Source organism: Conger conger, chromosome 12, assembly GCF_963514075.1.
Source record: "Conger conger chromosome 12, fConCon1.1, whole genome shotgun sequence".
NCBI classification, from domain to species: domain Eukaryota; kingdom Metazoa; phylum Chordata; class Actinopteri; order Anguilliformes; family Congridae; genus Conger; species Conger conger.
The window spans coordinates 22,598,645-22,613,853 of NC_083771.1; the positions used below are offsets into that span (position 1 = coordinate 22,598,645).

The following is a 15,209-nucleotide window of genomic DNA, read 5'->3' on the forward strand; positions in this document are numbered from 1 at the left end:
AAGTTGTCTGACATGGCATCAAAACTGTGTCAGAAATCTGCTGTGCATACTAATGAGCTCAGTAGGTCAGTGATCAGGCAGGGTTGTTATGCATATAAATGAATGGGTTATACAGTAATTCAGAATGGACTTAAGTCTCTAGATATGTTTTTGACCTTAATTCTGCACGCATCTGTGTATTCTACGTTGGTTGGCACAATCCCTCAAGAATGGCAGTGGTAATATCATTAGGCCTTTGTTTAAGTACTTTTGAGTGAACACATTTCTCTTTGAATGCTTGCTGCTGGTGTTTGTGTAACCACATACACAAGATAAACTGAGGTTATCATTTTTCAAGAAATCCTGAAGTGTCCCTTGCAGCATGTTCAGTAGTTTTATGCTGCCACTGACTGTTCTCCTCAGCAAGGCCTCCTCACTGTAATGCTGTTAAAATGTACTGTACCATGTTGTGGTTTTTTTATAACAAATTAAAGATGAAAATCAAGTTTTGCTCATCCGTGCATGCGGATTTGTTGTAATGTACCATATTTTGGTATGTTCAAAGGTATGACTGATTAATGATGTAATATTTTGAAGCAGGAGAGTCACAAGTAATAATACACTGCTATTAAATATTTATACTCATATGTACAGTATATTCAGGGTCCTAATACTATGACAACTGTCCCTAATTGAGTTCTTTAGATCTGTTGTGTAATGGGCCCTTGCTTGAAATAAAAAATTTTCTTTTCGTTTTTTTTTTTTCCCAGTATAGCTTTCCCACAAGACCTCTATATTTCAATGGCTACGTTTTATGGTTATGTCTTTTGTAAATTGTGCAGTTTTTAGTTTGTAGGTGTCAGCAGTTTGTCAGGTAGTTGCAGTATTTTGAAATGTCATGCTTAAAACAGCCCCTCTGAAAATCCAACCAATGTCAGGCTACACCAGAGTTACGCAAGCTATCACTGCTGACTACGTGCCCTTACCAGAAGGTAAGGTTCATTGAGCTCTTATGCTTACATTGTAGTGCTTGCAGGTGATATTTTCAAGAAAATGTAAATGACGTATGCAATAGGTTTTGATGGATCTACATTTAACCATTTATCTGTATGCAAAACAGCTGTGGATCTTATTTGATACAGATAAATGGTCTTGTCTGTCCTGTAAAGCCCTGGTGAAACCAAAAGTCAGGCTAATAAAGCTGAGGATGCAGGAGATGTGTAGCACAGTAGATGGAGAATGGCGTGTTTGCCCAGGTTTGTTTGTCAGAGGATCAGTTCCCTGGCGGGACATTGCCATTGTACCCATGAGAACGGTACAATGTTTTATAAATGGACTGCACTGTTGAGCCAGGAAAAGTGACTCTGGAAAAGAGCATTTGCTAAATTAACATGTTGAAGCATAACAGGTATATTATACCCAAATAATTATGCTTTCAATGATGCAGTTATTAAATAAGTTGTAATAATAAGTGTTTACACAGCAGCACATTAACTATAACAAGAGACTAAAATTGTAAACATGAACACAAAATGGCTGCTTTAATAGAAAATGTGAAACGGCAATACCAACATTTTTTTATAAAACGTATACATGTAGAAAAATCAAATATACATATTACACAAATCTCCCCACATTTCCTTAGTCCAAAATAAAGATTGAGATTGGGGAGTAAATGGATGAACCACAATGTAACAGCCTTACATTAACATCCATAGAAATGCCATAAAATCCCATCCTTGGGTTACGACAACAAAAATAGCAATATTAATCGTTTCTGAATGAGGGAACACAATATATGGTGAAAGTAATGATATATATATAAAAAAATCACAAGGATATCAAATAGCTCTTAGGCTAAGCTGTCGCTCTCAATAGCTTCAGTTATATATACACAATTTACACTAAACCTCAAAAGTTGAGGCCTTTTGAAAATATTAGGAACAATGTTTTTTTTGGGGAAAAAAAAAATTGGGTTACTAATACTTAGAAATTATTTTGTCATAACTGTGCGTATAATAATAAAGGTTGCCATTAATATTAACAAAAACCTTCAAGTGATTTATAAAAAATAAAAAAGGTCAGTTTGGGAAGAAAAGCTCTGTCATTTGAGCCACATGTAGCCCCAGGGCTCATTCCAATCCCTCTTTCTCCATTTTCTGGGAAGGATGCGCTGAGGTTTTCTTGCTCAAAGAAAGATCGGAAGTTCATAACTTCTACTTTGATCTCTTAGAAGGAACATTTAAGGAGTTGGAATATCCTTAAAGATGGCGGAGCTCAATCAATTTCTGGGTCGGCAGCAAGGAAAGGGGAAAAAAAGGAAGAAAAAGACTGTGATTGGAATGAGCCCCAGGTGTTTTTGAAAGTGTGATTGGTGGTTTTGGTCTTGGTCTCAGTGTGGTGGATGGGGAAAAAAAAAAAAAGGCTTCAGCGACAAGTGTGTTGCCTGGGAGACAGGGGCGAGGCCAAGATGTGTTGTGGGTGGGGTCAGGAGAAACTGTGGCCAAGGACAGGGCACAGTGGGTGGGGTCAACTGTGTGGGCAGGGTCAGGAGACGCAATGGGTGGGGTTAGACATGTGGGTGGGGTCAGGACACGCTGTGGGCACTGCTTTCAGGCTCAGGAGCGTCGGTTCGGCGATTCGACGCGGGCGAGGTGTACAGGAAGTTGCAGCACACGTAGAGAGGGAAGGCTAGCAGCCTGCTGTCCAGGTTCATCACCACGTATTCCTGTGGGAGGAGGGAGGGTGGAGTCAAATCATATTACAAAACATGTTCACCTTCTGCTGTGCTACCAATGTCACTGGGTATACATTTGGATTATTTGGTTAGGAAACTAATGGTTATTTTCTTGTTTTTTAAAGGAGAGATGACAGTCTGGCTTCCTTTTTTGTCTTCTGTTTTATTAAGAAAGGTAGAACAGGCAGATGGGATCACAGCTCAGAAGGTGCCAATGGCAGGGGATCGAAACACACCCACAGAGGGGGATTTGTATATGTATGTATATGCATGATTTACGTCTTTTTTTTTTTGGTGGTGCAAGGGGTGGAATCCCTGCCTCCACCCTCCAAATTATCATTGCATTAATTATACTAATATATCAATTCCTATGCACTGAGTGGGGAAACTTTAATTTTTAGGAAGGCACTGAGCCCACTGGTCACCCTCTCACCTGGTCCTTCTCCAGGGTGAGCAGCTGGTAGCCGGTGGAGCGGCTGCACACCAGCTTGCCGCTGGCGTCGAAGGAGGCCAGGCGGAGGCGGTAGGCGATGTGGCGGCGCGGCTGCAGGCTGACGGAGCCGCCGCACGGCTGGCTCAGCGTGTTCCTCTTGAAGACGATGAAGCGGTTGGTGTAGGTCACCAGCAGGTCGAAGCCGAAGTTAAAGCCCGTCCAGCGCCAGCAGTACTGCGGGGAGAGAGCGGCCTGTCACTCAAACACACCGCATGTACAGAGTCACTCAAACACACCGCACGTACAGTCACTCAAACACACCGCACGTACAGCCACTCAAACACACTGCATGTACAGTCACTCAAACACACCGCATGTACAGAGTCACTCAAACACACTGCATGTACAGAATCACTCAAACACACCACACGTATAGTCACTCAAACACACCGCATGTACAGCCACTCAAACACACCGCATGTAGTCACTCAAACACCGCACGTTGAGTCACTCAAACACACCGCACGTACAGAGTCACTCAAACACACCGCATGTAGTCACTCAAACACCGCACGTTGAGTCACTCAAACACACCGCACGTACAGAGTCACTCAAACACACTGCACACAGTCTCAGGACAGAGTCACTCAAACACACAGCCTCAGGACCGAGTCACTCAAACACACCACACACAGCCTCAGGACAGAGTCACTCAAACACACCGCATGTACAGAGTCACTCAAACACACCGCACGTACAGAGTCACTCAAACACACCGCACGTACAGTCTCTCAAACACACCGCACGTACAGAGTCACTCAAACACACCGCATGTACAGCCACTCAAACACACCGCATGTACAGAGTCACTCAAACACACCACACGTACAGTCACTCAAACACACCGCACGTACAGAGTCACTCAAACACACCGCACGTACAGTCACTCAAACACACCGCACGTACAGTCACTCAAACACACCGCATGTACAGTCACTCAAACACACTGCACACAGTCTCAGGACAGAGTCACTCAAACACACAGCCTCAGGACCGAGTCACTCAAACACACCACACACAGCCTCAGGACAGAGTCACTCAAACACACAGCCTCAGGACCGAGTCACTCAAACACACCACACACAGCCTCAGGACCGAGTCACTCAAACACACCACACACAGCCTCAGGACAGAGTCACTCAAACACACCACACACAGCCTCAGGACAGAGTCACTCAAACACACCACACACAGTCTCAGGACAGAGTCACTCAAACACACAGCCTCAGGACCGAGTCACTCAAACACACCACACACAGCCTCAGGACAGAGTCACTCAAACACACCACACACAGCCTCAGGACAGAGTCACTCAAACACACCACACACAGCCTCAGGACAGAGTCACTCAAACACACCACACACAGCCTCAGGGTAGAGTCACTCAAACACACCGCATGTACAGAGTCACTCAAACACACCACACACAGCCTCAGGACCGAGTCACTGGAATGTGTAGCAGAGCGCTCTGTATTAACACCAACACTGCTGGACGAGAGTTTGAGGTGGAGAAAACTCACGTCTCCGTCTTTGGCCAGTTTCCTGCCGCACCGCATGCTGTTCACGTCAAACTCGTCTTTGTTGGCTTCCTGCGGCCTGAGGAACAGACAGTGGAAACATTAATCCCATTGCCATGACAATAATAATCATGCTACACACACTTTGGAGTTCCCCAGCTTTACCATGCTGTGAGAGAAGGATTAGAGACAGTCTTCAGGCAACATACACTCAGTGAACACTTTATTAGGTATTTATTACACTTATCTTTTAGACTCGGGTCTTCTACTGCTGTACCCTATCCACTTAAGAGGTTTGATGTGTTATGCGTTCAGAGATGCTCTTCTGCATACCACAGAATGGTGTGATGGTTTTCACACCATTCTCTGCAAACTCTGCAAACTCTCGAGACTGAGATCAGCAGTTTCTGTGCCACCCTATCTGGCACCAACATTCATTCCATGACCCAAGTCACTAAAATTACATTTTTTCCCCATTCTGACATTTGGTCTGAACAACAGCTGAACCTCTTGACCATGTCCATTTTCTTTTATTATTAGGTCTACCTAATAAAGTGCTCAGTGAGTGTAAACCACTGTTACACAAGCATGAGAAAATATTATTTATCTACACAGGCAAACACATTTGAAAACCGGCATTTCATGGTGGACCATGAGAAACAGCATCCCTGGTCCAGCTCCAGAACCACACAACTTTGGACCAAGGATAGGTCTCTAGTCCCAGGTCATCTGTGGCTGATAGAACACTTTTGTGTATTGTAAGGCAAAGCTTGCAAGCTAACCCTGTGTCGTTGTCATGTTCCGTCCGTAGCATGGCGAACCACTGGAGTTTGTACACAGCTGACAGCCAGTCTGAAAAGCAGGAAAGAGGGACACAAAATCAACAATCAAATAAAATCAAACCAAATCACACACAGCTGGTTTCAACCCCACGTCTGATCTGAATCTAAACGGAAAACTGTGCCTGGTATAGGGATAATAACAAATCAAAGATAAGTCATGATGTCAGCTTATTGGTTAATTCCTGGCTTATACCCTCAGAGAACCTGGGCATACGCTATAGCCAGAAAGTTTCCACCAATCACAGTCGGCGTTCTGTTGGTTGGGAGTTAAGTGCTCCTTTTGTTTTCTGTTCGTAAAGTGATGTCACAGCTGACATTATCCCTGGACTGGACTGATAACTCCTTGGAGAAAGGTGGTAAACTACAATCAAATTACCACAACAGAGAATGTGGGATGTTCGTTGTCATGGTAACCAGCATAATCACTTCACTAACTCCATATCCATACTGAATTTGATTTTCAATGCGAATGGGCATCCTCGGTTTGGATAGTGTTATTTTCGCAATGCAGTGAAAAAGGCATTCGTTTAGGTCTACTTGGCTTTTAATTCTGCGCAGGCATACCCAGCAGCTGGTCACTGCTGCAGCCTCCGCTAGCAATTCGGGAAAGTGCATACAAGTATGTGCACCCCTCCAAAGCATGAGTCATCAAGCTGCAGCTTCTCTCAAAACTGCAGTTCAACCAGGGCAGAGGAGTAGCTTCGACAACTGAAGACCATTAGCTATAGCTTCTGTTCTCGGTTCAGCCTACCCCTACCCATTCTCTACCGTGTCCGGCGTCCTTTAATATCTCCCTCTCCCTCACTCTCACTCTCACTCTCACCCTGCGGCAGGATGTTGTCCCGCTCCAGGATGCGGGCGGAGGCCAGGTCGTTGATGATGTACTGCAGCCGCACCTGCTTAAAGACAGGCACGAAGGGCGAACCCTGCTCTGTGCTCAGGAAGGGCTCCTCTTCCCCCTGCTCTGGAAACACATCACACATAACATTTACGGCTTTATCCTGGAGAGAACTGCACTTCCTCTCTGTGCTAAACAAAATAATTAAGTATAAATTACCATATGAGCCTTCTGTTCAGTTTGGACACCAACCATACGAACTCCAGTCAAAAATCATTTTACGAATAAATTGGTCCTCCATGTTAAAAGTAATTATCTCTATAATAATGTATTACAGTAAAAACATAAGTCCATCAGGAAACATATACCCCATTACACTACATTCTCCATTTCAAAAGACTCAATGCACTTGAATGATAAAAAGATGAAGAGTTTCATCCCAAGGCATCATTAAGGATGATTTGATATTATTATTCTGAAGGCAGAAGACAGGAGCGGCTCCCCGCCCGGGTGTCTCCTGGGATCCAGGGGTATGGAGAAGGGCCGAGGGCTCCTGGGATCCAGGGGTATGGAGAAGGGCCGAGGACTCCTGGGATCCAGGGGTATGGAGAAGGGCCGAGGACTCACCGCTCCTGCGCTTGCAGATCCAGCTGTCCGCATCGGAGAGCAGCTGCTTAATGTGCCCATTCCAGGATGGACAGAGCTGAAGAAACATCCACTGGGGAGAGAGAGATGGGGGGGGATATGTAGACAGAGAAGGAAGAGAGAGGGAGGGAGAAACATTTTTTACTTTACCATCAGTTAAATAACATGTAATGTCATTTTTTTACATTAATTGCAGCAGCAAACGACCTAAAACCACAACACTGTCCCTCCCCCCTCTCTGTGAATGCGCTTACCTATTGTACCTTTAAAGTATTCTGTGGAATGTTATAAAGCACACATTATTATCAGGATTATAGGTATCGCTGCCATCTACCTTCTTCAGGGCGGTGTAGACGTCCATCTCCACTTGCATTACAAAGAGATCAGAAGACTGCACCAGCTGCTCCATCACCACCACCCTACCCACAAACACACGCACCTCCCATTAGCAGTGCGATGATGTTCACACCCCTTAATCTCTCTAGAGCCTTTATTACTGAACATTCCGTCCTGGTATCAGTTGTTAAACTGCAAAAGCTTGATGTGTGCGTGTGCTTATGACACACCCAAGTCCTTGTGGACGAGACATTTACAGTCTGATGATTTGGGATTTCCTGATTAATCAGTAAACAGAATCACCTTCTGCATATACATAAACAATATACAATTAGAAAGAGAATACAAGTTTCCCTGAAGCTCAATTGCCATACTAAAACAACAGAATCATCATGGAACCAGGCACAGACTTGAGAGAAATTCACAACCCAGAGCCAAACCCAGTTTGTCCATCTGAACACTGATGCAGAGCCAACTTTATTTATACAACTGTATAAGCTAGTGATCACATAATTATCTTTCATGTCCTGTCATTGCTAGCGCAGTAGAGAACGAACTGTCAATCTGAATGAGGTAATGAGGCATATATACAGAAGAAAAAGGCATACCCGAGTTCTTTCATAAGCTCCACATTTTGGTGGGTCATAAGGTTGTTGAGAAGCCACTCCAGACACCTGTAAAACAAATACACACACAGTCAAAAACGCACTCATCATTTTGACTGTACACGACACGGTATCATGTAGCAATATCAAAGAGAAAATACAAAAAATAGAGACAATATCACCATAAATCAATTTATCTGCAAACGGTGTAGGTGGAGAGTCAAAAGTAAAGCTGAGGTCAGAAGAAGAGAGGTGGAGGCGAGGTAAAGGCAGGTGTAAACTGGCGGTAAAACGTGTGAAAGGAAGTAAAGTGGTGGCACTGACTTCTTGGTGACGGAGTCCAGCCCGTACATGCCGGCCGAGGCGTAGTAGCTGCACACGGTCTTCACGTTGATGGTCTCCTTCATGGTCTCTCCGCACTGCTGGATCAAGCCGTCCTGCACAGGGAACCACGGGACAATACGGCCGTCAGGCACCGGAGACACTGACCTGAGGTCAGTCTGGTCAATGCCCAACACGAGCACGACTGGAAAACATTTTAACATCTGTCGCATGGTACCCCCTGCTTTTTAGGCACTACGCCTCAAATCTGCCTAAATCAAAAGCTGATCATTGGACGGTTGTCCTTGGTCGTCAAAGAGACATCAACACATCAACACTCCAATAGGCTGTATTTAGAAGTCAATGTGAGAAAATGGCAGAATAACAATACTTATTTATACAGTCGAGTGATTTACCAAAATGGGTCAACTTTCTGATATGTAGCTTTTAGCCTATGTTACATCTTAAGCCTATTTTCAGTTAAGCTTATTTAGGTTAAGTATTTTCTTGATCTGCTTCCAAACTAGTAAATGGATTAAGCCTTGCTCTAATTACTTCTACATTAGTAATTAGACAGTCTTATCCATATTTACACAGCTTTTGCATTTTTTCTTCTTAAGAACCCCATTTATACAGTATACTGAAGCAGCTCCGGTCAAGTACCTTACTCAAGGGTACAATGGCATCGCCCTACCTGGAAATTGAACCTGCAACCTTTCTATGCTATATAGGTTGTTAGAAAGCGATCAGGAACATTGCCGCAGTACTGACCAGCTGGAGCATGCAGGCCGCAGCCAGGATGCTGACGACCCGGCTGGGTTTGATCAGGACGTCGTCCCTGTACAGCGAGCCAAAGGCCACCTGCAGAGCTGCAGGAAGAGCGTGCGTTAGCACCTTAAAGGGCACTGTTACATGTGTTTCAGTTCAGCTTATTTGGATTAAATGCTTAAATTATGTGTGTAGGCATTTTTAAAATCACCGGCAGTGTAGCAATCTCCTAAACATGGGGCAAAACTTCTCAAAACAAACGCGCAACCAGTGATTTTAACAATGCCTACACACCTCATTTAAGCATTTAATTCAAATAAGCTCAATTGAAACAAGAGTGACAGTGCTCATTTAACACAGCACTGTGGAAACACTCTATGGCAGGGGTTCTCAGACCTGGTCCTGGGGTCTCTCTATGTGTCCATCCATCCATCAATGACCTAACCCGCTTATACCCGGTCAGGGTCACAGGGGTGGGGTGCTGGAGCCTACCCCAGCACACATTGGGCGAGAGCCAGAAATACACCCTGGACAGCTCCCCAATCCATCATAAACCCCCCCCCCCCGTCCCGTGTGCTGGTTTCCATTCCAACCACGATTACAACCACCGAAGGGAATCAATCAAGAGACTAACTGTAACTAAAGCTAGTCAACACAGAGGACCCAGTTCAAGTAGCTCTGCTCTAACACAGTGATATTTAAGTGCACACTTTCTTGGGGAGCAGCAGAGTGCTGTTACTTGGAACCTAATTCACCATTTAAAGCAGTTAATTACACCATTATTTGATTTTAAGCTTAAAGCAGAAAAGCAGCATCCGGTGGCTCTCCAAAGGAAATAGTGAATATGTGAATATCGCTGGTCGAAAGTGTAGAAAACACAAGACACACAAAAGCTCTGAACAAGCCCTCACCCTCAGTGTCAATGTTCTGGTCTGGAATCTCCAGCTCTATGGTTGTCATGCTTGACTCTTTCCAGGAGCCACTGAACATGCTGGAAAAATAGCCCGACTACAAGGGGGAGAAGGGGGAGAGAGAACAGGAGAGGGAGAGGCTGTCAAAACAAGCTGCACGACAACAGTTTTATGTGCTTACGTAACTCTGGTCCTAGTGAGCTGTAGATGTAGGGTCTGTAGGGTTTTGTTTTTGCTTTAAAATCAGACTCAAGCGTCCAGCTGCTGTAATCAAACAAATGCTTAAGTATAACCAAAACCAGCAGACCCTGTGGCTCTCCAGGACCAGGGTTGTGGAATCCAGAACAGGACTGGTTTAATACCAATGATTCCCCAAACTCACCTGGCACAGGTAGACCTTGTGCAGGTTCCATTCCTGCCCCAGTGCACAGATCTGGATGTCACTGTTTTCCCCATTGAGGAAGAGTGTCTGATAGATGTACTTGGATGTGCTTTTCAACTTCTTCCTGTTGCCGTTTGACAGGGTTTGCACAGGGCAGGATGACACAAATGAGAATAGAGCACCCTCACATGGTATGCAAGTACAGCTTTTTAGAATCAATAGGATACAAGAATGCAAGTACCAATATCTGCCTGGTACCATACTGCATGACAACGGATGTGGGAAGGCTGTGTGTGTGCACAAGTATGTAGTTTGCTTGCAACAAATACAATAACAAAACATTGTATACCCACCAAAATCTTAATCAAAATTTGAATCTTTCCAAAAAATAATAATAATCTTTGCATGATAGACATGTTCTGTCATTTCTGTATATGAGGAGTGTGTGAGTGTGAGTGTGTGTGTGTGTGTGTGTGTGTGTGTGTGAGAGAGAGAGAGTGTGAGTGTGAATGTGACTGTGCGAGTGTGTGTGTGTGTGTGTGTGTGTGTGTGCGTGTGCGTCTGCGTGTGTGTGTGGTACGCTCACCTGCGTGGCGTGTTGAGCAGGCAGTCCTCCTCCTCCTCGCTCTCGCACTGGCACGGCGAGCTGCGCTTCCTCTTCCTGCAGTCGCAGCCGTGCCCAGCGCTGACGCAGCTGGCCTCCGCCGGCTCCACGGCCCCGCCCGAGGCCGCCTGTATCCGACTGCCCAGGGAGCCCATTCCTCCACCTGCAGGACACCAGCGTTTAGCCACACGCCATCTGCTGCTAGCCCATCCCAAATACTCCTCAGCCTGCGAAACTGCACGAAAGGGCCTGTACTATATAAACAGTTTATTATTATTCTTATTTTTATATTGTTATAGATCTTGTGACATTTTCTGCTTTCTTGCTCATGTAAAAGTGAGACTAAGGTTTCATATAATGCAGAAATCTTCATTCCATTTTGTTATGAGCCGGCATGTCATTGATCAATTACAGCAGCAGATTCCATAGTTAACTCACTTCCCCCTAGTTTCTTGGGTTTAAACTGGTAACTGATACCTTAAACCTGCACACCCTGTCCAGGAATGAAGATCCCTGCATTATGGGTGGCGCTACAATGCACAGCCAATCACCCACTTGTCCAAACAAAAAAAAGGAGCAATAAAACAACTCTGCAATTGCCCGCAAAAGAACTAGAACAGCTTTTAATCTGTGAGATGAAAATTAGCCGTTTCAAGAGTAGCCCCGTGGTCTGGGAGTTTAAACCCGATGTTGAAACTACATTGGTTGCAGTTGCCTTCATATTGTTAACATTATACTTATATTTAAAGCTCTCAACACATCAGACTTAAGGCCCGAGACAAACAAGAAAGGACAATTCTTTGGGGGAAGATTCCAAGAATTCCAGTCAAGGAGGGCTGATGTGTATGCTAGTTTTAGTTCCAACCAAATATTCTGGCTAAATTGTTTAAATAGCTGCATACACCAGTTTACGCTCAATCTTTCTAAATAAATAACCAAGGTCTGAAAGTTGGCATGCAGCGGATCAGCCCTCGATGTGCACCTCTGCTGTAAAGCTTTTTATGCAATCTTTACAAAATGAATTATACACTATAATGACACAATGTGTCACTCCTGTTTAGTGGGCTCCATAATTAGCCAATGCATACCCAGGGAGGGAGAAGCCCTAGTCACGAGGGAAACCTTCACCTCAGAAAAAGGGTCACCTGCCTCAATGCATTCTGGATATGCACGTTAACATAGGTTTCATGACAGCCCATGCAAAGAATCCACACACTGTTCAGTAACTGCACAACAATTGGAAAAGAGATAATTTTATTGAGGTGGCAAAAAATATAATTATAAGTAATTTAATTATATAATCATTATATTCCTAAATATATTATGACATAATTATAAGTCCAATTATAACCTGTTATACACTCACCGAGCACTTTAGGTATTTATTTGACTAATTCTTCTCCACTTAGAGTTATGATGCATTGTGTGTTCAGAGATGTAATGTGTGGTTATGCGTGTTACTGTCACCTTCCGGTCAGCTTTGACCAGTCTGGCCATTCTCCTCTGACCTCTCTCATTAACAAGGTGTTCTTGTCTGCAGAACTGCTGCTCACTAAGTTTTTTGTGTGAAAATCCCAGGAGATCAGCGGTTTCTGAGATACTCAAACCACCCTGTCTGCCACCAACAATCGTTCCACGGTCAAAGTCACTTAGATCAAATTTTTTCCACTTTCCGATGGTTGATATGAACATTAACTGAAGCTGCTGACCCGTATCTACATGATTGTATGCATTGCACTGCTGCCACGCGATTGGCTGATTCGATAATTGCCTGAATAAGTAGGTGTAAAAAGGAGTTTAATGTTCCTAATAAAATGGTCGGTGAGTGCAATTATAAACTGTACAAAAACCGGTGTCAAATCCCAGGTCCTCTATAATAGACTGGTGATGGAACTGTCGCGGGAAAACCTGAAGAGTGTCGGTGAGACTGAAGCGTTTAACTTACAGGAATTTCTGACTTGAGGGGGAACAAAAATGTTTGTCTGAACAATGGACAAATTCTGACCGTTCTACAGTATCGATCAACTGGTCGTTTTAACAAGCAATTTGTCGGGCTAATAACGTGATGAACTCGCAGGTTAAGTAGGTATCCTAGCTGCTTCAATAAGGCAGACTAGCTGACCGTGTTACTACGCTGGCTGACCGGCGTATTGATTTTGAAGTTTTTGAGACCATATGTTGCTGCCACAAATTTTAACAACGGAGATAGTCGTAAGCTCGACCCTGAAACGGAACTAGTTCTTTCACAGCTTCGCCAAGTGGATAACTTTACTTGCTAGTTAACTGGCCGTAGCAATCCAATGCATTTATATACGTTAGCTAACCTTCTAGCAACCGATGTGTACCAAAGCTAACTAGCTAACATAGCTAGCTAGCTAACTACGTGTAATTTCCACTTGTATAACGTTACACTCCTAAATAGCAGCTGACATTTAACGTTAGCTAGCTACCCTTGAATTGTGGTTTAGATTGTTAGATGTGTAGCTGCAAGCTAACTTAGCTATATCACTTGTTATACTGTACTTCCAACACATAGCTAGCTAGCTAGCTAAATTGCACTTGAATAACAACAGAGGCAGCGAGCAAAACAATTCGGATACACCCTGCCATTCTTCAGCGGATCATTAGATCATTCACCGAATCATATTAATGTGATAAATGGTCATGCTCGCTAGCTACATATCTTTAAGTTGGGGGAAAAAAAGAAAGAAATCTGAAAACGATTTAACTTACAATTCTACAGCCGAGTGTTTTCCATTTTTCCACAAAACAAAGCGGTCGCTCCAGTGAAAATACGATGCAAACAGTAGAGAGGCCGTCCCCCAAACAATGTCTGCAATTTTGGCCAATAGAAACCCGGAATTGGCGTCAAGGCATAAAGACTGACACATAAATTGTCCAATAGAAACCGAAGATTTGAGAGCGAGCGAATTAAATCAGAGCACGGATTAATTGCAGAAACCGCATCATTATTGCGTCTGCATGCTCCGTGGGCTTTTCATTCACCTCCATATTTTCCTTCCAAATATACACTCAGTGAGCACTTTATTAGGTATTAGTGGTTCTGCATACCATTGTTGTTGATATGTGTTTGTTTGCCTAACTGTCAGCTTTGACCAGTCTGGCCTTTCTCTTCTGACCTCTCTGATTAACAACACGTTTCTGCCCGCAGAACTGCTGCTTCCTGGATGTTTGTTTGTTTTTTGCATCATTCTCTGCAAACTCTAGAGACCCAGGAGAGAATCACAGGAGATCAGAATTTTCTGAGCCACTCAAACCACCCTGTCAGGCACCAACTATCAAACTATCAAACTATCACACAGTCAAAGTCATTTGGATCACATTTCTTCCCCATTTCTTTGGTCTGAAAAACAGCTAAACCACTTGACCATGTCTGCATGCTTTCATGCATTTAATTGCTGCCACATGATTAGATTGAATATTTGCATTAACAAGTGGAGTGCATTAAGCTGGTGGCCTGCAGCGTAGTGGTTAAGGTACATGACTGGGACACGCAAGGTCGGGGTTTTGATCCCTGGTGTAGCCACAATAAGGTCTGCACAGCCGTTGGGCCCATGAGCAAGGCCCTTCTTAACCCTGCATTGCTCCAGGGGAGGATTGTCTCCTGCTTAGTCTAATCAACTGTACATCGCTCTGGATACAAGCTTCTGCCAAATGCCATTAATGTAATGTAATGTAATGTACAGGTCTACCTAATAAAGTGTTCACTGAGTGTATTTTACAGCATTATATGGCATCGGTTATGGATTAGCTCGTAGAGATTCTTTGATATGGCTGTCTACACATGTTATCATCCTCACATTGTAAAAGGTCAGACAGAGACAAAACAACGATAAGACAACAACAAACCTGCCTCGGACCATTGCCATTTTCAAAACATCTTTCTTGCTTACTATTGAGTACACAAGTTGCATTATATTTCCATAGGCATACTTGATTTCAATATTGCTTTTATTGAACAGTCACTGAGTGTTCAAGTTAAGTAGTTTTACAGCTCTGTTGAAACTGTGATTCCAATATACTCTTGGAACACACTCGTGTGCTCATAAAGAGAAGAAAGAACAGTGCCGGCCACAAAAGGTATGACATAGAACTTGGCTTGCTTGATGAAGGCATTTATTGTAGGACGCACAGAATAGACACTGACTGATTTTTTTGGGTGTTGGGAGATATTCAGTTATTATTATTATTATTTTTTGCCATACTAATG

General features: G+C 43.8%; 1 protein-coding gene across 1 annotated transcript; it reads right to left on the reverse strand.

Moving 5' to 3' along the window:
- Positions 1-1,492: 1,492 nt before the first annotated feature.
- On the reverse strand, positions 1,493-13,806 carry gmcl1 (germ cell-less, spermatogenesis associated). Its single transcript, XM_061263299.1, has 14 exons — positions 13,712-13,806; positions 10,961-11,141; positions 10,375-10,498; positions 9,993-10,089; positions 9,085-9,182; positions 8,317-8,429; positions 7,996-8,061; positions 7,386-7,470; positions 7,034-7,124; positions 6,392-6,532; positions 5,509-5,578; positions 4,730-4,805; positions 3,150-3,383; positions 1,493-2,707 (listed from the first exon to the last, which is right to left on the reverse strand). Exons 2-14 carry the CDS (start codon positions 11,131-11,133, stop codon positions 2,567-2,569), a joined length of 1,509 nt encoding a protein of 502 aa, XP_061119283.1. The 5' UTR covers positions 11,134-11,141; positions 13,712-13,806; the 3' UTR covers positions 1,493-2,566.
- Between the last annotated feature and the right edge of the window lie 1,403 nt (positions 13,807-15,209).